The sequence below is a fragment of the Dromaius novaehollandiae genome, chromosome 1, assembly GCF_036370855.1.
Source record: "Dromaius novaehollandiae isolate bDroNov1 chromosome 1, bDroNov1.hap1, whole genome shotgun sequence".
Taxonomy (NCBI): domain Eukaryota; kingdom Metazoa; phylum Chordata; class Aves; order Casuariiformes; family Dromaiidae; genus Dromaius; species Dromaius novaehollandiae.
In genome coordinates this window covers 86,933,244-86,959,754 of record NC_088098.1, presented here as the reverse complement: position 1 = coordinate 86,959,754, position 26,511 = coordinate 86,933,244, and the positions used below count along the sequence as shown (strand labels likewise).

At 39.2% G+C, this 26,511-nt stretch overlaps 1 protein-coding gene across 4 annotated transcripts in view; it reads left to right on the top strand.

Moving 5' to 3' along the window:
* The first annotated feature begins 11,093 nt into the window (after nucleotides 1–11,093).
* The window catches only part of LOC112990871 (transient receptor potential cation channel subfamily V member 6-like), a 29,799-nt gene continuing 14,381 nt past the window's right edge, over nucleotides 11,094–26,511 (top strand). For 3 of the 4 annotated variants that reach the window (XR_003261178.2, XM_026112899.2, XM_026112897.2), the window contains exons 1-7: nucleotides 11,094–11,691; nucleotides 22,210–22,307; nucleotides 22,905–23,027; nucleotides 23,929–24,069; nucleotides 24,597–24,695; nucleotides 24,947–25,122; nucleotides 26,037–26,183. Coding sequence is in view for 3 of the 4 variants with exons in the window: in XM_026112899.2 (XP_025968684.1) it covers nucleotides 11,561–11,691; nucleotides 22,210–22,307; nucleotides 22,905–23,027; nucleotides 23,929–24,069; nucleotides 24,597–24,695; nucleotides 24,947–25,122; nucleotides 26,037–26,183 (915 nt within the window). In the remaining variant the exon portion in view is untranslated. The remainder of the gene's footprint in view (nucleotides 11,692–22,209; nucleotides 22,308–22,904; nucleotides 23,028–23,928; nucleotides 24,070–24,596; nucleotides 24,696–24,946; nucleotides 25,123–26,036; nucleotides 26,184–26,511) is intronic. The other variant, XM_064518867.1, reaches the window with a different exon arrangement.

Sequence of the window (26,511 nt, the reverse complement as noted above, 5' to 3'; positions counted from 1 at the left end):
TGTTCTTAAAATTGCAAAATGATTTATCTTTTCTTAGTCTGATAGTAAGTTATTCCTGTTTTTTAAAGTCATTTTTTCATTTGGGTAGGGTTTCTATGTAAATCACTCCTCAAGGATAGATACAGCTGGGCAAAAATCTCTGGCCATTTAAACGATTTAGTTTTAAATTATTTATATTATCATTTATTATCAGGTTGTTTATTGTTTCCTTATTTATAATAAAGAAATATATCTCACACAGGTAATACATAAAACCAGAAGTAGCTGAGAGACTCCCCCAATTTTTACTTCATAGAATCATCACCCACATAACTTCTTGAAATATTCACTGTTTGGCAGCACATGAACTAAAAATGCAGCTAAGAGTTTGCATTATACCAAGGCAAAGAAATCAGTATAGGTAGTTTGAGACATAACTGCAGTAGCTGAAGGAAATGTAACAGTGCAGTTGAGAAGTTTAGTGGTACAGTTTAAATTTATACTGTCAATACCACTGGCTGCCAGCTTTTTAAAAACAATGACTATCAATCACCATTTTCTCCTCGACCAGAATGTAACCTTTTCAACACACTTTTAAACTAAAATGGTATAGAGGTGAAAATGTCCATGAACTATCTACAGAGCACTGTATGGCTCTGCAAATCAGCAGGGTTTTGTGAACTGTGCGAATGACCTGGCAAATTAAAGCCTACAGATTTTATAGGCATTAGAATATTGATTATATGTCCATGCTTCCCATACCACATAAAGTTCTGATTACATTATTTTTGAAAAGGAAACAGATACCAGAGTTTCAGTACTGGATGGTGAAAATGAAAATGTCTCAAAATGTTGGAAAAAGGAAATTCCTAGATGAAGAAAGTTTAAGAAGACTTTAGAGTCAAAAAAAAAAAAAAAAGAAAAAGAAAAAAAAGAAAAGAAAAAAAAGAAAAGAAAAAAAAAAGAAAAGAAAAAGAGCAAGAGATGACATTACAAACATTTTTTAAAGATGGGAACCAAAACACGAAACCTATGATCTGATCTGCAATAGAAATAATTAGGTTTCAAGTTAAGTTTATATATGGCATCAGATGAGAATGGATTTGGAGTCAATTATAGTTGCCTTCAGAAGGTGCTTAAGAGGCAGAGAAAGCTTTCACACAGATAACACATTTCTCTGGCAATCCCACATAGAGGAGGAGCCAAATGAAGTAAGTGTATTCAGTCAGCATTTCTTTCTCAGTAAACTTGGTGACTCCACAGGACAAATTATGGAAAAATGCCGTGGGTGCACAGGGGATGTTCAGGTGGAAAAATACTTTGTGGTCTTTCCTCAGGGTCTGGATGAAGGTCACCCAGACGCTGTATTCTTATAGTAGTGCTAGAGAAGTGGCCTCTGATCTTACAGCCTTGAAATCACAAGATGGGCAAAGAGAGAGGCCCTAATGCTGGCTACTCTACTGTATTAATGGGAAATCAAGTATGTATGAGCTTCAGCTGATCTGATTGAGTATTTGTGAAAGTCCAATGGGAGGTTGCACTGGAGACCTCCAGAGGTCTCTTATGAAGTGGGATTCTACCATTATATTTTCTGGAGAAAGATGGGCTTGAAGCTGCAGCAACTTAACTCTGAAATCATGAGGAGCAGGTAAGAAGTTGCTTCTTCCTGACTAAAACTATGGAGGTTACACATATTTCAAGAGACATCAGATTAAAAAGCAAAATGGATCATAAGACACTCTTGTATGTAGAGAAAGCTGGAAAGGGTCTTTGATGGAGTAGGTGTCTGCAGTGGTGAGATATATGAGCTAGCTTTAAATTAGCTGGCTTGGGTGGTGGTAGCAGCATCAGTTAGTTTACACTGAATTCTGTGCTGCTGTGGCTACTTTGTGACAGGTTCCTGTTCCAATTCCTTTAACTAATATGCAGAGATACCACACTGACTATAGTGAGGTTGTACCCTGAGTGTGAATATATTCCAAATAGGTCATGGTTAAAATTATTTTGTAGAGGAACCAGGGATACCTCATAGGAAAACAGTAGTTTTTCTAGTGTTAGGGAACTCCTCTTTCTCTCCTGTGCTGGGGAGCAGTCTTCCAGATGCAGCCTCACCCCTCTCGAATGCAGGGAAATAATAATTTCTCTTGACATGCTGGCTATGCTCTTGTTTACGCAGCCTGGCCTGTGGTTGACCTTCATTGCGGCAAGGGCACACTGCTGGCTCCTGTTGAACTTCCTGTCCATCAGGACTCCCAGGTCCTTATCTGCAGAGATGCTCCCCAGCCAGTCAGTCCCCAGCTTGTACTGATACACAGAGCATTTCCATCCAAGGATATAGGACTAGGCATTTGTCTTTGTTGAACTCCATGGAGTTCCTATTTGGCCCATTACTTCAGCTTGTCAAGATTCCTCTGAATGGTAGACCTGCCCTCCAGCAGATCAACCACTCCCCACAATTTGGCGTCATCTGCAAACTTAGTGAAGGTGTCCTCTGTATTTCGAATGTATTTGTAAGAAAACCATTAAAAATCAGAGTGAACTCTCAGCAATCCATGGAGCACAGAAGAATGTCGAAGGATACAATTCCACCTCTGCAGCAGCAATTGTTATGTTTCATAGCTAAGTACATTAAAAAACTAGAGACTGTTAGGAATTACATTGGATCTTGAGCTTGTGTTTAGTCATAGTCAACGTACAGTGACCACACCTCGCATAAGGGTCGGAACTAAATCAGGGAGAAACTAGGCTCCTACTGAGTCACCTCCTAATGCCATTTTGTGGTATCAAATTTGTGCTGCTTAATTATGTTGTGACCTTTGTGTCATATAATCTACACTCCTTTCAGCACCAGCAGAAATATTTTTGTTGTTCCCTCAAGAAAAAGCATGTCATTTTGGATAATCTAAACAACAAAAGAATGAAATCCTTGGTTGATATGTAGTTCAAAGAAGTTTGAAATTTATATTTAATTGCTTGGTCCATGCCCGTTCACAATACGAGGCTTCAGAGTGTGCCTGGAAAATGCTATGAATCATACGTGAATATGGGAGCGTAACTTCTTATTTCAAATTCTGTTCTCAGAAGCCCTCAGAAAGACAGAACACTTGCTGTAATAATTTATTTTCTAAAACTCTGCCCTATTCAGAGTTATATGAGTGAAGACCACCTCTTCCTCCTTTAGGAACCTAGCTAGTGCTTTCTGCAAACATATCCTTCAGGAGACTTTTCATAATAGAAAAACTTCAAAAGTTCATAGAGAAAAAATACCCAGAAGCAACTGGATATAAACTTGGCTCAGCCCAAGTAACATCTGGAGTATATGCAAGTACCTGAAGATTTGCTTCAATTCAAAAGCTTAGAACTTTTGCTCTGTACTTTGTTTTCAGTCAGTGCAGGTTTGTTTCAGGGAGCAGCTTTCCAGGATGTTTGCCATTTTCAGGGGGCAGAAGGGACAGTGTCTAATTTTGATGATTCATCATGTTCCTAGTTATGTGGTTGTAATGACAAGTTGTTTCTGCTATAGAGTTAAACTCAACTTAAAAAAAAAAAAAAGTCAGCAATGGAAATAGAGCTCTTCTGGCTCTTTGGGTGTCATAGTAGCTCAGGCTCATATTTAATTAGCTGATGAAGTCTAATTGGATAGCATGAATGTGAGGAGAGCCTTAACATATTGCAAAAAGTGCAGAAGAATTATAATGAAATGAAACTCTCTGATCCAACACAGTGGTAAAATGACAAAATAAATAAATATCAAGTTTTTGGTTGTGACATTAGGCACACACAGAAATATCAGCTAAAGAGCCCAGTAAAGTTCTTGCTGTCAGCATGCACTCATATGCCTGTTTCTTTAAAAGTAGAATTCTGCATTATTGAACTGGGTGAAACCAACAGAATCCAAGGGAAAAAAAAGAAATTCAAAGAAAGGAAAGTAAAAACCCACCACAACCTCAAATATCAACTTACTACTGTAGCAGAAACAAAGAGAAAAATAACTAGATAGTAATAAATGAATAAATAAGTTTACAAATAAATATTAGTAAATTATTTTAAGAAATACATTAAATAGAAAACAACTAATTCTCTCTTACTGAAGGTTTGTCATTTCCTTTCACAGTGCTGTCAAAAATTTCATATAGTGTTTAGTTCAGTGCTTTCTTCTTCAATCAGTTCTGCTTTGCATTCACCACTCTGCAGTTTCTACCATAAAATTTTCCATGAGGTGTATAACGGTCCTTTTCCCAGAAGCACAGGATAGTGAGTGCTACAGCTAAGTAGAGTCTGTCTTAACTACTGTTGTACTATATCTGCACAGAAGGAACAGCTTTACTCACCCAGTAACACAATAACCTGGACCTTCCCCAGGCTGACTAACCAAAGCTCATGAACAAACAAAAACTTCCTGTCTATAGGCAAGTCCCTTGATAGATGGCCTTCTCTGAGGATAATCTGCCTGAGAGAAACATTTCTAGCCTCTCTACTCTTACCTGGAAAGGACCTTTAAGTCTCTCTGCTTGGGATCGGGTTCTGATATGTCACCTGATCAAAAGTCTTTCACTGGTTAATGCAATAAATGTGGGCTCCTTTGTCACTTCTCTACCGGGCAAATTCTGTAAACAGTCTTTCAGATGCCTTAAATGGATATTACAATTTTCCACTGGGTATTTCTTTTGCATTGATGAAAGCAACAAGTTCACATATGCAGAGATATTTGTTTCTATTTTAATACTGCTTGTGGGAGTGGTGGGTTAACCAAATTATTTTTTTTTAAGATAACCAGTCATATCTAGCCTCTTCCTGTGATCTGTTGCTGCCAAAACTTTCACAAGAGGTCAAGACCTCACTAGGACAATCTTCAATACTGTAATTTGAAGAATAAGAAGCCCAAAGGTGTTTGGAAGAACTTCCCAGTGAGGGAAGGCAAGTCTGAGGTCAAGCTGGGAAGTCAATCAGTGGGTCAGAGTCTGGATCAATGAAGTCTATAGACAAAAAGAAGTATAGCTAAGCTAGAAACTAGTACTCCTATAATATAGCTGAGACAGGGACTGAAGGCTCAGTCCTCAATTTAAATTGGGCTTCTGTGCCATAGACGGGGTGTGTGGGTGTAGAGCCCAGGTGAGGCTGGTCAGGGCCATTATGGCCTATTAGTGCTCTCAGGGACCTGACAGTATTCTCCCCTCTCAGAAAGGTGTGTCCTCATGCCTTACAGGTATCTGTATTCAGAAGGGACTTATGGAGTGTTTTAATTGTTGTGGGTTGTCATGGGGCTATTTCAGGAGACACAGAAACAGGGAACTGGGAAAGGGACATGGCAGAAGAGACTTGGGGCTGGGTGGTGGTGGTGGTGGGGTTCAGACTGCATATGACATCCCTAGAGGCTGGAGAAGCTTGGGAGCAAGCAGGTATGTTCAAGTCACCCTTGACAAGTCCTGGAGGACAGGTGGGCTTGGTGGGAAGAAGGATCCAAGCCACTCCTGGGGAGCCCTGGAGGCTGGGCAAGCTTACGGAGAAAGGTCCAACCCAGCTCTGGCAAGTGCTGGAGGCTGGTGTGTGGGTGGAAGCCCCAGGTGAGGCTGGTTAGGGCCATTAAAGCCTATTTGTGTATTCAGGAACCTCATGGGGCAGGGCAAAGACTGAAATTTTCTGGATCTACTCTGGGATTTCACAGATTATAGAAGTCTGTGGCATGTCCTGTAACCTGTGATGTACAGTTGAAAGACTCCACCAAGCAATCAGCCAGCAGTGAATCTTCCTGACAGAAATTTTAACAGGGCCCAGATTTCCCATATTAGTCAGGATAAAAGCTGAGCTCTTGTAATCAATGCTTACCTTCAGAATTCTCCCTCCTCCCTCTCCCACCAAAACATATTTTCAGGAGTTCCCTAATGATGACTTAGACAACAGCATAAGTCAGAGCTGTGGATTCCAAGTATTGGGTTACATCATGTATTGTAATAAAAATAAACCAGACATAATTCAAATTTCATTTCCTGATATCTGTGCTGACATGGTAACACATTTACTACAACATGGGCTAGGACTCAACCAACTCAAATCAGGAAGGTTTCATTTCTCAGAGGTCTCAGAGTCTTTCAAGCCTGATGCAAGCTACAAAATCAGGAGTCAGCCTACTAGACCCCAGTTTTAATTCAACGCTATAGGATATGAACATCAAGCAGCTGTTACACTAACCTCATCATTTTTCCTAAATGCAAAAAAGTTGCTGGCTGTAGAATTTGGGTTAACTTTCCAGTAGATGAATCCCAGATACATGCTCTGATCCACTTGTAGAGCAATGAGGTCTTCTACTAATATTTGTAGAAAATGAAGTTCTACCAATTGTTAGACTTACACACAGAACTCCCCAGTTACTGAATTAAAGATTGGCTATTTTTGTGGCACTCCTGACCATCAAGTAAAACTAGTGAGGTGTTCTCTGCTAATGCTTTCTTTCACTGTGTTACAGGTTGGTTTAGAGATTCCTCATAACACCTGGGGATGTCTTAAAGTCCCAGTCCTCCTCTGAGGAAACCCAGATGAGAAGGGTCTCATAGCCTGATTTCAAATTCTTACAACTTCAAATCCTACTGTCTCAATTTTTCTGCTAGTTTACAGTTCAGGTGATGTTCAAACTCCTTTTCCACCAGTATACTACCTCTTTGATGTTAGGATCCACTTCCAGGTCCCTTTGTGCAGGACTAGGAAATCTGCTTCATGTTTACTCATCTCACTTTTTCCAATGGAATATGCTGCTGCTTTTATTGAGTATGTGAGTCCCTGAGACACTATTCCAAAGCAGGAGGCTGGGTGATTGATCTCCAGTCTAAATCACCAACAGTAAGTTTCCCAGTTCACCAACAGAAAGCTTCCTGACTTAAGCCAATAGCCCAAAACACAGCAATAGGAAAACATCCAGGCCATTTTTCTGAGCTTCCTCAGTGAGAATCATACTGACTCACTCATTTAAGGTTACTTATGGGTTAGCACTGATCCCTCTCCAGGAAATTTCCTTGGTGACCTCAATTTATTATGGGTTCTCCTAGAAGTACCTATATAGCTGCACTCACCAGAGGTCTTCAGTTCTTGCTGTCATCCCTTTTGGCTTTTCCTGGAAATGCTATGACTGTAACTGTGCCAAAGTCTGCTGCATATGTTCACAGAACCAGTCTTATAATGTCTAGTGATATCTTTGCTGCTGCATCAGAACTTTCTATAACAGCTGGTGGAACTACTGCTGATCCCTCACCCAATTCATCAGTACCTTTGGAATGCATTTTTCAAAGGAATTTGTGTCTCTGCTGGCATTCTACACCACAAGTAGCTGGACTTGCTTTCTGCTACCTCAAACCAAGAAGTGCAGAGCCACTCCACTTTAACTCTCTTCTTAACCAGGCTTATTGCATACGCTCATTCACACAGAACACACACAATTAATTAAGATGGTCCAGCGTAACATTGAACTAAAACAAAGCTTACCTCCAACCTTCTGCAGTCTTTCAGGCCATGAGACTGATTTCACAGAATTGCATATCAGAGCTAGTTGTGTAAAATATAGTAGATCCTTGAAGGACCCCTATGCCCTGATACAGTTTATAATGCATTGTTATGTCACTTCTGCTTCTGCGTTATCTGTGATATACCGGTGGTTAAGTAATTCAATTTTACATAGTAGATGAGGTCTCATGAAGATAAGAATTTCTCAGAACTGGTGGAGATAACATTACTAATATGCTTCTCTGGGAATGGCTAGTTATTTTCCCATGTTGCTTAGTTTTGCTTTACATAGACATATATCATCATTCAGTTGCATGATGTGAAACTGTACATAATATGGAGCATTTTCATACAATCATCCACAACTTTGTTTTGCACTGCTACACAAGTATGATGCTATAACTTGAATGACTGGAAATATCATGGTCCAGTAGAATTCCCTGACATATCTGCAACATGCCAAGCAGTCATTGGCTAGTCACTATTACATTTTCAGATGGAAGATTATCCATTGTATATATGGAGAAATTATACTACTACTTGCTGAAGGCATGTGTCTGAGCAACAAGAGGATCATAAGCTGACCTCATGAGTTCTTGGCTTCCTCTCCTGTTTTTTGCTTGTTCTCAGAAACTGTTTTTTATTGCTTTTTAATGCACTGTTGCTTCTCTCATTCTTTTCTCTCATGACTCACATCTTAGAGCCTTTCCTGGATGCCACTCTTCCAGAAAAAGAATTGCAATGCAACCGGAAACGTACAGCGGAGCTGTTAAAAGACCGATGGAAGTCTGTTTGTAGGCTGCACTTCCACTCTTGCTCTAAAGATGGTAGCCTAAGCTTGGGTATACAGATCTGTGCCTGTGTGCTTTGCTTTGCTGATGCTGGACTGATAGAATTTCTCTTGTCATCTCTGAAGTGATGATTTTTTAAAGAGGAAACTTTTATGAGAGGCAAGGTAAAACGTATTTGTTACTTGCAGCAAAAAATAGAAAATATCATTTTATTTTTAAGATTTGAATGTATACCTTCAGAAAGAATGTATGGAACAAGAGATAGAGAAAGATGCAGTGGAAGGATAAGAACTTCTGAAATAGCCTGTAAGCTTTTGGCTCTGATGCTCTCTCCCTAAGACAGCAAAACAGGCAAATCTCTGTGCTGAAATTTGTCCAAGCAGAAGGGATGAGATGATACTTATCTCTGATACAGACAACTTGGGTGCTTGCTAGCTGCTGGTTATGCAATACTTTGAAGATGTGTTAGATATCTGGGCAGCAAATGTGGAAGGCAAATGTGGGGGCAGATTTCAAATCACCATAAACAGTAAAGAGGTTGACTTCACTTTCCCCCTAAAGCCAAGTTGTATAAGTTTTGCTGATACCATTCTTTACTCACTTTTCTGTGCTAAATAGAAACCCTTAAAATCTTTTCAGGAGATATAAATGAGGGACTTTTACCATGTGCAGCTTTCTCCCTTAGGTTGAACAACCTCACTTTTGCAATGCCTCTTATCATCTCTACTTCCTGGTAACCACATTTCACATCATTGTGGATTTTGTGAAAGAATAGGGTTACATTTGTTTCTTCAGAGTAACCTTGAAACATCACCTGGCTCTTGCAATTTTCACCCTCTAAAGAACCTGTAAGTGAAAACCAAAGAAAGAAATGAAAAAGAACATGCACTTCCATCATGACTTGTCACCAGATAAACATATTGGATTCAATCCTACATACCTTTGCCACTCAAAATTTCCAGGAAGATTAACAGGAATTTTGTGAGAACATGGAATGCAAGGGTCAGGGCCATTCAGAAGGAAAGGAATCCATGCCACGTACTGTGCAAATCATGCCTGTCTCTACATTAACACTGAAATTACTTTTATAACAGCCAAGGTAATAGCCATTTTGATTTATATTTGAAAGAATGAACAGAAGAGTTGAGCAGGACAGAAAAAAAATGGTGACAATGTAATAATTGTTCCTGTAACTTTTTCCTGTAATTTTTGTGTAATAATTTTTTCTTTTCAGCTATACTGCTATAAAGGGCTAACTGGAGCTCCAGGGTCACTAAAACTCAGTTCATTCATATTCAGGCTGTTCAAATTTAGGATATTGGTTTGAAAATGTATCCTGACCTGAAAGAAATACAGTGTGGTATATGGAAGTGTAGGGCAGTGTCTCTGGCAGTATGACACTTTTCAGTGGCCAAAGTGGCTTTCTGCTTCCCTTTTATTTGTAGCAGATGTGTGAAAATGGGCACTCCTTGGTAACTGCTGCAGTATTGGGTTTTTTTTTTTCCTTTCTCTCCACATATTGGCTTACACATGCAGTCTCCACAGTTCCACAAAGGGCAGCATGTACTGACTGTGCCATATGCAATGTTCATACATCCCCTAGAACCACAGGGGGACTGAGCTGCAAAGAACCAACACCATCCTATCATTACTACTCAGCTCCTAGTTTTGCGTTGTTAGACAATGTGGTGTGAGGAATACATTTGACCAAGTTGTGCTTGGTATTTTTCATCCTTACTTTGCTACTAATGGCCTATAGATATAGGAGAGAAAGTGTGTGTAAGGACATTTTGACATCAACTGTCATATTTTTTTGATACGGCCAAGCTGGAATCAAAAGATGAAGCCAAATTTTGCAGTCAGAATGAGCCAAAGTCAGAAACAAGAGAAGTCAAGATGCATACAAGGAAAGAGCACGACTGACAGCCAGCCTAAGGACCCTACTAGCAGTAGGAGTTTGGAACAAGAAACAAGTAGAGGTAGAATAATGTCAGGAGTTGAAGGCAGACCTTGAAAAGCAAGGCTAGGACCTATAGTCACAGTATGACTCAGTTGCAGTGAAAAGCATAGCATACTTCAGGAGCTTGCAGAAGTTTGGATGTGAATCCTGGTTTGACAAGTCTGCATAACCTCTAAATAAACCTGAAGTTCTGAAGGGATAACTCTGTTTTATGGTTATCTCATTGTTTTACATATTTTCCTCTCTTACCTACTAATTCTGTGTAGGTTCAGGCACCCTGAACTCAAGCAAAACCCTGTTCCACTACAGCAGTATTAAGGATGAGGGAAAATTTCTGTTGATCCAACCTACAAGAATATTAGGAGAATTATTTAGGAGAAGAAGATTAGAAGACTAGGAAGGTAAAAAATGGTTCCCCTCCTCCCAAATTTTCTTCTAGATTCTTCACAGTTCAGCTAGAAAGATCTCTCCTCTTTCAACTTTGAAATATTGTCTGCTGCTTCACAGACTTCCCTAAGAGCTGGCTGATGCTTTTTTATACCAAAAATTAGATTGGTTAAATAGAAATTTTAATTCATTTCCCAAATATGCTTTTCTGGAACAATAATATGAAGAAACAATGAGAGGATACAGGAATTAAAGGAAAAAATGCAAAGCTTCCACATCAATCTACATAAACTCTGCTTTCAGCCGCTAAAGTGAATGTATTTTGTTTGTGTGAAGCTGAGAAGGTAGGATCTATAACGACTGTGTCTTTAATGGGATTTGCAGACAGCTGCGGTGGGAGGTGTGTCCTCCTCTATACCGCCTTCCTAGAGCACAGTGTCTTTTAGGGCACGTTCCCACAGGTTCATTCAGGTAAAAGGTGTTTCGCCTGGCTTGTTCAGCTGCCTGTTGCAAGGTTCCTTATGCTTATGTGTTGCGTTTCAGAGGGAGCCACAGATGCATGAGAGGGAAGATTACTTTAAATTCTGGACTTTAGAAACAGAACAGAAATACTAGAAGCCTAGGACATTGGTCATGTACTGACATCCTCAGTGCTGTATAGGGTCTTTGTGAGGGGAAGGCTGCTGGTGAACTATTTCTAAATCAGACACACCTTTGGGTTGGGCTATTTTGGAAACTAAGTATCTGTTGATGAGGCTAGAGGTATGGACTGCTAGGCAGAAGTGATTTTATTTTGTGTTTTTACATGTACTTTGATCAGCTGATGCATCTGAAGGACAGTCTCCTGTGAGAGAAGAGCAGTGCTGCCTTGTAGTGAGCCTGTCCTGATTTTTATCAAAGTGAGGATTGCTGACTTTCAGGCAGCTGGGCAAGACAGGAAAAGGGACGTGCAATGGGGTTTCCTTTATTTGGGGACAGCAAGTCCTTCTATTTCCGGATGTGGAATGGACTGAGTCAGATGTTGCAAGGCAAAAAATCCTGGGATAAACATCTGGACGAAATCTACCTCCTCCAGCAGAAAAGGTACAGTGCACTTCAGGTTTCTTGTCTTTCCCTTTCTTCCTGCTGCCTCTCCCTCTTTTCACTTAGGCTTTCCTGCCAGCAGATAAGCTTTAAACTGTTTGGGTGCACTTTTCTGTATAGGATTTCTTTTTTCAAGTTGGAATGTTTCTGGAGTTCCAGTCTTATTTTCTTTCACAGCTAGGTTTACTAGCTCTCAACTGAGTCATCCTGAGTGCAGCATTTCCATCACAAATTCAAAATCTATGCTCTGTCTTTCCTGCTTTCACTTGTAAAGCTCACAAATTTGTGAGCTTTATATAAGGGGCTTTCACAATTAAGAGTGTATGTGACTTGTTCATGCTACATAGAGCTATGTTTGAAATGATGGCTTGTTAGGGGGGTTCTACTTTCTGCCTCTCCAAAGCTTGCCCTTACTCTGGGACCCAGTGAGCTCAATGTTTTTCCACATTTTGGTGGTCATTCAATTCCTAGGTTGGACTGATGCTTCTCACCTCCTTGGCCCAGATGCCAGTATCTTCAAAGCATATAGGGAACCCTCTTGGACCTAACCTTATCAAGAAGATTGCCTGTGTCTTCACATGTAAATACTGGATCAAGGCTGTTGATCCAGTGTTTGATCCTTGCTGCTGTGCAAGGTTGCCCCTTCCACATACAGGGATGCAGGATTGTTCAGGAAATGGAGCTGTATCTCTGGTTTTCATTGTTCCTTGCAATTTCTGCATGCACATTTATTATTTGAGTACTGCAATCAAATTCCTTCCATTCCCTTGTAAAAATCTTTCTTTTCTTTCCCTCCAAAACTCTGAGCATCTCTGGGGACAAAAGTGTGGCTACATGGAACAATATAGATTAAATATGTGATATGTATATGCACACATATGTACAGAAATAAGTAGGATAATACCTTAGGAGGGACAAATGAACTTATCTTGTTTTAGGGAAAGAACTTCCACATAGTAGCATAATTTAATTGCTGACCAAATAGCAGAAGCCTGTTTTATTTTACTTCAGAACAGTAGGACATATATAGACTTAAAATGGAAGGAGAGGGGACAAAAAATGTGTCTCCATGAAGTTCTGAAATGTTTAAATTTGGTTATGATAAACCAGATCTTTAGGAACATTCATGAAAAACCATAGGCAACTAAAAAATAAGCTCTCAGCAAGTTCTGTAGATGTCCAAGTGAACATATGCGATGTAAAAGTCTGAAGATATTAATATTTTTATAGTTACAATAATTTTTTTTAATTTTTAAATAATAGAAATGTGGGCTGAAAGGGACCTTGGAGATGTCTAGTCCAACCTCCTGGTAGAAGCAGTGCTATTACCAACACTACATCTGGTTGTTTTGACTTTGTTTGGCTGACTCATGAAAGCCTCCCAGAACAGGGATTCCATCAGCTCTCTGAGTATGTTTTCCTGTGCTGCAATAACCTATTAGTAAAGATTTTTTTTTCCTAATGTCCAGCCTGAACCTCCCAAATCACCATTTTCTGTTGTTGCCTCTTGTTTTTTTCATGTGCTATTGCGAAGAAGGGTTTGGCACCTTCTCCTTTGTCAGTCCGCTTTGCCTAGTTGTAGGCTGCTATTTGATTTGATTGCCCCTCAACCTCGTCTTCAGCTGACTAAACCTAGCTCCCTCAACCTTTCCTCATATACATGTGCTCTAGACCTGTGAACATCTAGCTTGTTGCTGCTGCTGGAGGAAAACAGAAAAACTGTCAAGCATATAAGCAATTCATAATTTTCTCATAGATCATTACAGTGTAACCCCAGTGGTCCCTATCTGACATTTCTGTGTTTCTTTATAAAACTCAGCTTAAGAAACATATGTACTGCATATGATTTCCCTGTAAACGAAATCAGAGTTGCATAGGGACAGATTTGTTCGAACTCATTTTAGGTATGTACGTTTCCCACTGCTTTCAAGTAACATAAAATAACCTTCTGCTATTTGGTCATATTAGATGTTGCCAATATGTAGAAGCTCTTTCCTAATGAGGGACAGGTGTATTTCTCCCTCTTATTATGCTGTTCTTTCCTTTCTATATGCATATTTTTTTCTCATGCAGCCATATTTTTGTCCCAGAGATACTCAGAATTTGAGGTGAAAGAAAAGGAACATTTTACAAAGGACTGAAAGCAGTTTTATAGCTTTCATATTGTTAACTATGTACAGACAGAGATGAAAAGTATCAGGAAAACCTTCTGTGGTGGCTTCTGTATGGAACTGTCCTCAGAAAACTTTTGCTTTTTGTGGAGAAGTGCTGTAAGCCACTTTTACTTCATCCTGCCATTTCGTTGTGTGGAATAGCAATGTTGTGGCCTTAGCTTGCATTCTTCTTAGTGTTGAATTCTTCTTAGTGTTAACAAGGAATACATACAAGAATAAGCAGCAATTAGTTGTCACTATTACTGTGTTGAAAGCCAGTGGAAAATGTGAGAGCCATTTTTTGATTTTTTTTTTTTTTAATCTGATTTTCTGTGTAAGACTCTCTAAGGAAATGTGAGCAGAATCTCCCTAACATGTAATTTTGGAAATTCTACAGTATAAGAATTGCAGTGTTCATCAAAAACAATTGATACATAAATTAGAACAAGTGAGTACATGGAACCAGGACAGTTAGGCTATATTCCTCTTTCTGCTATTGCCTGCCTCTGTAACTTTGATTGATAAGTTGTTTATCTTACTTGCGTCCCCTTTCTCTCATAGCTATTGCTTAGGGATTAGTGGTATCACCTGACTTTCCTGGGATGCTGTGAGAATTAATTATTTTAATAACAATAATTTAACTTGTGTAGTACATTTCAACAGAAATATCAAAGTCCTTTTACATATATTAATTAATTATAGAAATCTGTTCCACCAGAAATAATCAATTAGCAGTGTTTGGGGCAATTTGCATAACTTTGCAGAGAGCTGTGCAGCTCATTCCAAACACGTGTCAACAAAAAATCTGTATACCTCTTCAGCATCACTACTTTTATTCTTCTGGGGTTTTGCGTGGCTTTTCAGTTTCACAGACAGATTAGTCTTTCTTGTACTTGAAATGCTTGCTTACCATAAAAACAAACATGGTGAAAACAAATGTAACTCAGCCTAATGCTACTGCCCTGAACTGCTTAAGAGGGGACACAGTGAGCCTTGAGCTTCTAGACCAATCTGTCTCAAGCTGGTAGGGAATAAGAGATGTCACCTGAGGTTTGCTTTTCACTTGTCTGAACAACTTTATTGAGATTTCAGAGCAAAAACTAATGTACTACTGTCCTGTCTTAATATTGACAAGCACTGTGGATTTTAATTGGTTCCTTTGCTCTCAAAGATGACAGTGACACAAAGGTGCCAGCTCCCAGTTGCACTCCATCATTTGTAATATGTTTCAGTAACAATCCTTCTGAGTAGTCAAGGTGCAAAGAACAGCCTGTTGGAAAGTGCTGCTGCATGTATGACAAAGGTATCACTGACAGCATTTTTGGTCTTCTTTTCTTATGCTGTTAAGCCCTCACTGTAAGAATTTTTGAGCCTAATGATGGAAAACAAGCCACCTTAACTTCACAGATGTGAAGCTTATCTGGAGCTCAGATCTCCCCCACAACACACAGGCACGCACACATCTGACCCTGGTGCCTAAGATGTGACTTAGGCCCATAGGTCTAGCAAGCCGTTTCCTTTCTTAAACTTGGCTATAGGTTTCCTCATGAAAAATTAAACATGGAAGTTCTTCTCTGCAAAAAACAAACAAAATATTATTAGAGAAAACCAATTAGATGCAGAGTGAGGAAGACAACCTAGGAAGAATCTGCATGAAGATCCCTATTGACAAAGGCTGGATTTTTTGTCTTAGGGTGAGGTTATGTTTGAGAGAACAATTTAGTTTTATGAATAACTCAGCGAATAAATAACCAGTGCGGGAGAAATAAACTGTTGATCCAGTTTTAGCATGAGATTATTCTTGTAGTGCTGTCAGATGCAGATTTTAAAAGTGTGTTCTTGCCAGGAGACTGCCCATTGGAGGTAAATGAGTAAGCTTTCTGCTACTCAGTGTGGTAGATAGTTTAAATGTCAAAGGAGATAAAACTTTGATCTCAGTTGCTTGTCTAGTAACATCTGCAATTATTAACCTGACTATACAAAATAATTTTATGTATTTCCAGTTTATTGCTGCATTTGGTGTTCATATATGCACATTAATAGGCCCCTCTAGAGATACTTAAGATAAGCGAGTACTGATTAATTAAGTAAATTAAGACTACAGAACTGTCACAGGGCTGCTAGAATCTAGTGTTTTTAGTATCCTACAACAACAGGGTCTTTTTCCTGGCAGAAAGAACCAATAAAGCCCATCACTGTAGGAGAAGCTTTGTTTACTGTTGGCTTCCACACATTTACAGAGGAGTTTCTAGTTAAATTATTGATTCTTGCTGTTGGTGCTGAAGAAATTTGATGACATTGTTCCTGTTTTACTACTCCGAGCCCCTGTTATTGTAATCTGTCTCCTTTTCACTTTGCGCTCTTTGTTCATAACTCATTCTTTGGTATTGCTCCTCCTTCTGGCTGATTAGCTTTCTCTGATCACTCCCCTGCTCTCCTGAAGGCTTGCAAACATAAACATGCTGGTACAAGGAAGGGAGAAGATGACTCTCTTTTGGTGATTTCATGATGAAGTGCTGTAGAATGGATATTCTGAGTACCACAACAGGGAAAGAAAAGAAAGCTAAAATAAAATGCTGCTGCTGAGTTTATAGGCCAGTTTGAAAGAACTGCCTTAGGCCTTCTATAATGGACATGAAGATAGGAAATGAAGCTAGCAGATGCCAAATTTAAACTGTACCCAGCAATAGGAATACTCAAGTTTGGGAAAGCCTCAAGCAGTAGAAGGGAAGGGAGGAGAAAGAAATGCTCTTTTTCATCTCTGGTGAACTCAGTTTTGAAAAGAAAGGCTTCAGATTGTTTGGTGTCAAAACAATTCACATATTTAGCATAATTCCTTCATTAAAAAAAAAAAACCCCTGTAAATTCAAATTCCTACTTTTGTAACTAAGCCTTATGGATTTAGGAAGTGCCTATGAAGCTGTAAATGCAGAAACATACATATCACCAGCAGAAAGTGCTTATGAAATCCTTAATCTTCTTTAAAGGTATTACATATGACTCCCTCAGTCAGAATCTGACCTACATTCTATCTCCTCTTTGTTTCACAATGGATTTTCAGGTGTTGCTTACTTTGCCCTCACCTATATCGAAAAACAAATCACAGCTTCCCGAGCCTATCATTGAGTCATCTATTAAGTAAACTGGATGACAGTAATACAGGATCCAGAATCATTGAGTGCCTCAAGACAGCTACATACCTTAACTCAGTAGAAAGAGCCTAGATGCAGTTCCAGTTGGATATTGTCATGGTTCTTGTTGCCCATCAGAACTACTATTTGTGTATATAACTGTGTTTACCCTAAACTGATCCTATAAGGAGACATCAGTACCACCTAGTGTTACACACATAACTTAGGTGGATGCATTAGGAGCTTATTGTCCCTTGATTACACAGCTGACACAGGAAATGATATAGAATAGCATCTTAGTTTAGCTGTGCTGAATTGTTTTCTCAAAGTGCCTAAGTAGGTCCCTGTGCTGAATCATTCTCTGAAATTTCCTTCTCCATCCAGTGACTGTAATGGTAATTTATGGAAACTAAGCACCTAGTGTAGGAAGCTCTGTTAAGAATCTAAAGTTATAGTTTTTACTTCGTGGCTGCTTTGACACACAGAAACTAGAGTTGTAACATGTAGAATTCATGCTGTGTTTGATGAGTCAGAAAGAAAAATGATTAAATATCCAGAGCTATTAAAAATTTCAAATTGTAATCCAGTGTGAAGATTCAAGATTCAGGTGATGTAATTTGGATTTTTTTTTGCATTAGTGAAGGTAGTTCATCCAGTACTTAACACTTATACTCACCACACTGCAGTAATGTGTTAAAAATTGTCTCATAATTATAATGATGTATTTTAAATGAGAGTAAGATGTTTTCCCAATTAGGGGCCATAAAATTAAGAGATGGTAAAAATATAGTATAAATACGTAAGTCATGGATTTCTGAGGCATTGGAGGCAGTGTGCTGTGACATTTATCAACACTTCTGGGTTATTTACCAGCTTGCTATTTGTCCTGGTACCTCTGCTTCTGCGAGCGCAGTTGGAGATCAATACAATGAGTAGACAGGTTTGAAAATTTTGGCCTAAATTTCTGAAAGCTGAGTATAATAGTTATTAGGTGTTTGCCTCTTAACAGGCTTATAATTTAATTAGTTGTTTACAAAGGTTTTGGAGAATTTTGTGAGAAAGGTATTGTGTTTGTGTCCTCCCACATTGTCTCTTGCCCAATCCTTCCTCCTTCCTGAGGTCATCTGTGGAATAAAGGCATACCCAGTAAAGCATCAACATAGTAATTGTGGCATTGTTTATACTATTCAAACCCCACCTCCTTCCCACTTCCTGCCTCTGCAAGTTACATTCTTCAGAAACACAATCTTCCTCAGCCAAAATAATGGCAGAAGTGACAAACTTGCTTCACTTACATTAAATCTTACAAGTTTTGCTCCAAATGCCTCTTTGTTTTCTCCCTATCTGTCTAATCCTAGTAGTAGTGTTCTCATCAAATCCGCTTGTAGTTAGCAATTAAAGCAACTAACATATAGATAAGATAAAAAAGAAATACTTCCCATGGCAGCAAGGCCAAGAGTCTGAAGGACACATACAAAATATGTCCGAATGGCTCTCTGGTTTGATCAGGATGGTTCTTTATATTCTGAATATTTATAGCTATATTCTGTTCTTTAGCATTTTTCTAGTCTAGTTTCTAGCAACTTAGGAAATGGGGTGCTCTTGGTGACAGGAAATGTTCCTTTTATGAAATGACAAATATTCCCTTCAGTCATGCTTTTATTAGATTATGTAATATTATATGCCTGTGCCACTTAGCTTACATTTAGTCAACTGATTCCTATTACTTTATATACTTCTGATATCTCTTTGTTTTGCTTTATCCCCCAAATTCTCTCAAGCATGTCAGTGTTTCTCTCCTATAAAGCTGTCCAGAACTTGGACACGTTTCAGTGGATTAAATCCAAAGATAACTGGGTATCACAGAAACTGCTTTGCTTCAAGTTTATAAAGTACTATTAATAAAAGAATAATTTAAGACCAGAAATATATATTTGCATAAGACATAGAAGTTTTTGGTGGTTTTCTATGGTTTTGTTGTTGAATCATCCTATACCTATTAGGCACCAGTTCTGATGGCCATGGATCATTCATTCTCTCTCTCTCTTTCTTTTTCTCTATCTCTATCTCTGTTCCTCTGTTTCTCTTTCTCTCTGATTTCCCTATGGCTTATTATGGAGTTATATTCATAGGTAATGGGTTCTAACATCAATGTTATTAATCAATGCAAAACACCTATTGTTTTGTATAGTACTTGTCACCAAAAGCTGTATCTCTAAAATCTTGCAATTAAATAGTACCATAATACAAGGAAGAAATCTGTGACAACACAAGGAACAAAGATTGAATATGTCTCCAAGTTTATAGTTTTGACTAAAGTATTTGTCCTGTGTGACTTTTTGGGGGTACGTGAGACTAGTGTCCATTCCACTAGCAGTTGTTCCACTGTGGTAAAAGGACAGTGTCCTTTGCCAAATAGGTAGGGAAAACAAGGCTGAAGTTCTCCTTGGTCATAGCAGCATTGTCATTGCTCTACAGTTTTCCTTAGACTTATTCCATTCCATACATTACAGCTTGACCTGAGCTGTGCTAGGTATTTAAGAATAATTAAAATCTATACTATAAGAAAGTAGAGGTGAGATAAAAGAACAAAATTTGCCTCTGAGCACAGGCCTAAAGCTGAACTTACCCCATATGGAATGAGGATTCTTTTGCTATTTCATTCTGAAAGTTCAGGAGACATAGCCTATTTCTTTTGTTCTTTGGATTTCTTCCCTTAAAGCTTTAGCTCTTGAGCTTGGGCTACTTAGAATTTTTATTTGTATACAAACAAAAAGCAAAAAAAATCCACTCCAAAACAGTTCTTGAATGAAAAGATACCTCTGAAAATACTATAAGATAACAAGAGTAATAACCCCGAAATAGTAGTATTTGTTCCATCTTTTGTGATTTTTGGGTGCCCCAATTTTGAACATTAGCAAAACTTGTTTGGATGCTGATCAAGCAGGCATGGCAGGTAACTAGCACAGTAACATTTGGATTGAAAAGAAATTCCATTCAGGAGGTAATAAAAAAGAAATCTTTAAATAAGATCTTATTTATAAAGTATTTCCTATGATAGGTTGGCACATTCATGGGAAGAGACAAGATCAGTTAGTCAGGTTCTCCATATCAGTTTATTTTTTCCCTCTGCAAATCCCTCCCTTATTCATTACCCAGAAAACAGTGTCTGTTTGGTCTCAAGGTTTTCTTAATTACCCCGGAAAACTGGGTCCTTTTTTTCCCAAAATTGAAGCAGGTGTGTAGTTCATCTCTGTCACAAAGTTAACTCTTCCATGCTCCACAGAAAAGACCATAACCCATATAGAAAGGTTAAAGGTCATACTCCTATTGACTATCCTTGATCTCTTTCTACAAGAACCCCAAGGCTAGAAAGCTTTCTGTTTCCCATCCCCATATTTTGGAGTTACAGAACAGGATGAAACACTAGATGGGAGGTCAGTAGAGTTTTCCTCGCCACCTACAGGGGCAGCTTATTCTTTATATTTTAAAAGCATAAGCCTGGTCCTGCTTAATGAGTGCAACAGGACCCATGAGACCTGGGGAAGAAAGCCAGTTGCTCTAGTCCTATGTATCTTTTGAAAAGAGATTTAACAGCTCCTTAAGCACCTTAGCTTTCAGATAAACTATGCTAAACCTGTTTCACAAATTTTTTTGTACCTTGTTTACCAGTTAGATATGACCTTAAAATCTGAGGCCACCAGTCCATCTCAGCCTGCTACCCAAGGCTAGCATGGGCAAATAGGCAGCACAGGTGGTAGCATAAGTGGTAGAACGTAAAATACAGTGCAAATAGAAGCTGTTACTCTGTATGTGTGGCAAGCATGGCTGAGGGCTCCGATTGTTCAGCTTCCCAAGGCAGTGGAAAACCCTGAGGCAGCCTGATCAGGTGTGTGAAGAATCAGACTTTAGTTCATGTAGAATCACTTCATGAATGAAGTTCATCTTGCCTGACTTCTTATCTATCTCTTCCTCACAGACAAAGCCTTCTAGCACCTCCAGGAAAGACCTAACCTACCCATCTCTATATACTGACTGTACCTGGAGTGCAGGTGGTCAGCTGATATTGAATACCTAGCTTTTAGAGAAACACAGTTGGGTGAAAGGAGCCCTACTCAAAGCATTCAATACTGATGAATCAGGCGCCTAGAAAAAAAAGACCATCTTAAAGTATTTAGACTTTTAAAAATCCATTTTGGATTGGGAGGTGTGCTTTTCAAGTTATAAGATTGATGTTTTGTCATTTTTACATCAAGAATTGAGGGCTAGTAGCTTATGGATATTATCATGTCCAAACAGGAGCTTTAGAAGAAGCATTCAGCATTGCAAGGACCACACCAAATTACAAGAGTTGATTTTTCACTGCTGTGACCAACTTTGCATTGTCCAGGATATTGTTTGCATCAAATGACCTTGCTGTAGTGAAGTACTTGTAAATTCTTGTTTGACTCCAAAGAATCTACTGAAATAAGCAAAAGTCTGGTGGAGGATTCAAGGACATTCTTCAGCTATAAATGTTGCATTGGTCTGGGACTTGTTTGATGGCATGCTCTTTCTCAGAATGGACATAGTTTTCACTTCTCATCGACTTCCTCAATTCTCTCAGTAACAAAAAAGGAAAAGCTAAGTTTGTAAAAGTTGCAGATAGGTTTGTATGATAAGCAATTACATTTCAGATCTCATTCTTTTAATTATACCATAGGAAGGTATATTCAGATACAGGAGGAATTCTTGTTTGTACTTTCTCTTTTCCATCCATTATGTGGATAATTCAGATGGAAACCGCTTTTTTTATTGTACTCCATAAAAACCTGCTGGCTTTTTTTGCTCATGAGAAAGCTAGTCTGTTCACAGGAGAAGTCTCAAACGACTGGTCGTCTTTTATCTTCTGTGCCTCAAACTGCGGGCTACGTAAACCAGAATCAATTTGGATTTGGTTATTCCTTTCTCCTTTCTTTCCCTCTGCTGCCACCGTATGGCTATGTGTCAGTAAGGCAAGAGCGGGTGAATGATCTGTTTTTTAGCATTGGGTTTGTTTGCTTTTTCCAGTTCTTTTATTGCTTTGGGCGGTTATATTCAAAAATACCTCAGATAGTAGGTGTGCATTACCTACCTTTCAGGGCAAAGTCATTTTTGAAGATTCTTACTGGCTTGAGCAAAGTTCATTCTAGTTCTGCAGAGAGGCACCATGTGTTTGAACATGTTCTTTAATAGCCACTGCTTCTTTATTGTAGGATCTGGGAATCCCCACTGCTCCAGGCTGCCAAGGAGAACAACCTCCGAGCCATTACAAAACTTCTCACAGATGGAACATGTGATATCTATCAAAGAGGTTACTCAATTATTTGTTACCAATCGTTCTTTGGGGAAGACAAGACCCTCCTGCAAAAGTCAGAGTAGCATGGGTGTGTGCGCCACAACATTGGCAGCAGAAGTATCAAATTACCAAACAGTGTATCAGCAGCTGAGAGAGGTACTGGCTTCTAGAACAGGTGGAAGAAAAATTCAGTAGTCTCCATTTTGCAACAAAGTGAGATTTCTAGCTCAGAGACATGGTCAACACCTGAGTGAGTTGTGAAGATTGTAGATAATATGGTTTGTTTACAGCTTGACCAGGTCTCTTTTCTAGAGGGACTGAGGGAGGTCGTTTCCTGAAGGAGATGGTCAGGGTGTGCTTATTTTATTTCCTGCCACTCAAAAAGCATTCTCCTTTTCACAGATACCTGAAGTCTCTGCTCAGCTTCCAGGTTTTGAGGGGATGAAGGACAAGGCTATGCTGTTAGCGTGTTATACAATGAGACAGCACCCCACAATGCTTAAGGGAGGACCCAGCACTCCCATAATTCTCCACATCAATAAACCCATATCTGCTTTGGTCTCATATGGCTGAATGTCTAGATGACCCACATGCTTCTGTTATTGTCTCTAGGTGCAGTGGGGGAGACAGCCCTTCATGTGGCTGCCTTGTATGATAACGTGGAGGCTGCAGTGGCTTTGATGGAAGCAGCTCCAGAGCTCGTCAATGAGAGGATGACATCAGAGCTCTATGAAGGTAACAGCTCAGGGCAGGAGGATGGTCAGGGTTCTCTGCAGGGGGAGGGAGGAAGCATTGTCTGCACATTTAGGAAAATGGCTTATACTGTTCCTGGTTCAATATATTGCTAAACTGCTACATTGCAAAACAAAGATACAAGTGGCTCCTGACCCTTTGCGGAAAGGTGGGATTGTATTAAAACCAAATGCATGCACAACATGCAAAAGTATGCAAATAAGTAACTCACAAACCCTAATCCCTGTTGGGCTTGTTGGCTATAGTGCGATGACAAGGATAGCTACAGTGTTTTGGCTTCAGCTGTAGACACATCTAGTCCTTTGTGACAAAGGGGTTACCTACCTGATTTCCTCTCAGAAGTGAAAAATTGGTTGTTTGGTATACAAAGACTTAAAAATAAATTAAAAAGAATGAACAAAAAAATAAATGTGTCTACATTTTCTTTGTCTTTCTTCTGAAGAGATATGAACATGTCCTTTTTCTATTTATGAGTCTAGAACCAGAGCTAGGTCTGAAATAATAGTTCTGGCTGACTATTACACAGCAGTACTAGACAGATTCTTGAAGCCACTAAAATAATAATTACAGCATATAATAATAATAACAACAACATCTAGAAAGAGCATCCTGTTGGTTTTGTTGGCAGATTGTAAAATCCCTTTTCATAGATTCACAAGAAGATTTAAGTAGAAAGGGACCTCTGGAACTCTGTAGTCCAAACCTCTGCTCAAAATAGGGATAACGTCAAAGCCAAATCATATTGCCCAGTTACCCTATGGATGCAGTCACGCTAAATTTAGATTTGCCATATATGAAATGTGAACTGCAGGCTACTGATCTCTGCTCTGACAGCCTGAAGTTACTTTCTCAGAAGGCAAGTTTTTATTTGTGTGTCTTACAGGGCAGACAGCTCTCCACATTGCAGCAGTGAACCAGAACATCACTCTGGTGAAGGCTTTACTCAAGAGAGGGGCCAATGCCTGCATGGCACGGGCCACTGGGCAATTCTTCAGGCGCAACTCCCAGAATCTCCTCTATTTTGGTACAGCCTTATTTCCTCTCCTTGCTGTTATGGGAGGGGACCAGCAGAGTGATGAAGGGAACGTGAGGGAGATTTGTTTTGGTCCCCACCTATAATGGATGAGCAGAGACTCCTGTCTCCAGGGTCCTCAGTCACACACCTTTTAGCAGACACTCCACCTAAGTATGTAGATACTATATAAATATCTAAAATCTTACACATTTTTTACATTTTGTGTGTATACAAAACTTATATATTGCATAAAAAGTATAATATAATTTATTGCATACTGCAACTCACTTGTCATCCATTACTAAGATACTCTTCTGATAAGGATACTTTGTCCTTTCTGGTGTTGTGGGCTTGTTATTTTCCTCCTTTCTGTGTAGGACTGGGAGTGGGGGCAGGAACCTTAAAGGTTAACTGGAGTAACTCTTCCTTTCCCAGCCTCAGGCTGAGTAGTATGGATAGCTTTCCCACTAAATGATCTGACCTCCCATGCCTGCTGGATCATTAATATTGTTCCCCCCTGTTCCTTTTTTTTGCAGGAGAACACGTTTTATCATTTGCTGCCTGTGTGGGAAATGAGGAGATTGTAAGGTTGCTCATTGAAAATGGAGCTGACATTAGAGCTCAGGATTATTTGGGTATGTGCTGTGGGGCCCAGTGAATTGCATACAGCAGACCTGGACACTTCAAATCATACTCTATCATCCGTGCAAGCACATATTTTTCTCTCATTACAAACAGCTGTTGGATGAGGAATGTGAGGAAAATGAAAGCCATTGTTAATGGCATCAGTCAAGTAGCAGCTTATTATTATTGTTAAGCAATAATTACTTTCCTTCCACAGGGTTGAGCTGTTCCATATATTTTACCTGTACTGCTTCCTCCACAGGTAACACTGTTCTTCACATCCTGGTTCTACAACCTAACAAGACATTTGCCTGCCATATGTACAGCCTGATACTTTCCTATGACAGGAGCAAACAGGGATCAGGATCACTTGAATTGATTCCAAACAATGAGGGGCTTACTCCATTCAAACTGGCTGGAGTTGAGGGCAATACTGTGGTGAGTTTGTGTGTGACACAGTTGCCCCCATATAGGCAGAGGTATTCACAAATGGAGAACTTGAAGTAATCTCACCCAGATCAGGGGAGTCTGTACACACTGTTAGTGGGCAGAAGATGCATAACAAGTCCCTCCTTTTTCTTCCAGAAGTCTCATGTATGACCAGAAAACTTGTATAAGAAATTTCTTAATCCTAATGAGAGGAACTACTGCCTAAAGAACATGTGTTTCTACACAATTTTTGAAACATTTGCATTATGTAGGTGTTAACAGAAAGATCCACCAATCCACCCAAGTCATTTTTTAAAAGTTGTCTCTGCTATCTAAATGTTATTACCCTAAATATGACACACAGAAAAGTTCTCCAAGAAACAACATAAACAAGAACTCTATTTTTAATATAAAATCTCATTCTTATGCCTAACCTGATAGAAGGTATAATTGAAGGTGATTAAGGCCCCATTGCACTACTGTTATTTGTCCACTGCCAGAGACAAGATACCGGACTGCATGGATCATTGGTCTCCTCCAGAGTAATAGTTCCCATCTGTATTCTTGATAATGTGTGTCTGAAATATTTGCTGAACAAATAAAACAAATATTCACCCCAAAAGATTGCTCTTTTTTGTGTATTATCTTGTTTAAAAGTGGTAAGACCACACATGTTAAGAAGAAGGTTTTAAAATCATACATTTTGAGAATATCCAGTGTCATTTTTGTAAGTGAAAGAAGAACTGTTTATCATCATTGTAGAGAAGCAGGTCCTGAAAGATGTGAGAATGACAACAACAACCAAGAAGTTCAAGGGAAATATTTTGTAAAGAAGGATTTTTAACAATGTTAATGTGTTGCAATGAGAATGAATATATAATGGGTAGTTTCTGATCTCCTCAACTCCTTTCCTTCCTCCTCAGATGTTTCAATATCTCATGCAGAAGCGGAAGTACAATCTCTGGTCCTTTGGCCCCTTGACCACTGTGCTCTATGATCTCACAGAGATTGACTCCTGGGCTGAAGATCAGTCCTTCCTTGAGCTCATTGTCTCAACCAAGAAGAGAGAGGTACTGTGAACATCAAATGCTTTCTCTGTGCTGACAGTGGTTATTATGGACAGTGGACTTTGTGCCATGTGCTGCAGGGAATACATGAAAGGTAGCCGCTTTTTGATTCTATGGCTGTATCTGATGCTTTAACAGTTACTCTAGAGATATGAAGCATGCAGATGGTTGAAGGATCTTAGCATTAGCAAACAACAGGAAATGGCATTGTGTGACTCAACAGAAGGTTCTTTTTCTTTCACCAGACTCAGAGATATAAACAAGTAGTTTTAGAGTATCTCTAGTAAATAGCTTTCTATAGCTGTGATACTGATTAACTCTCACAACATCT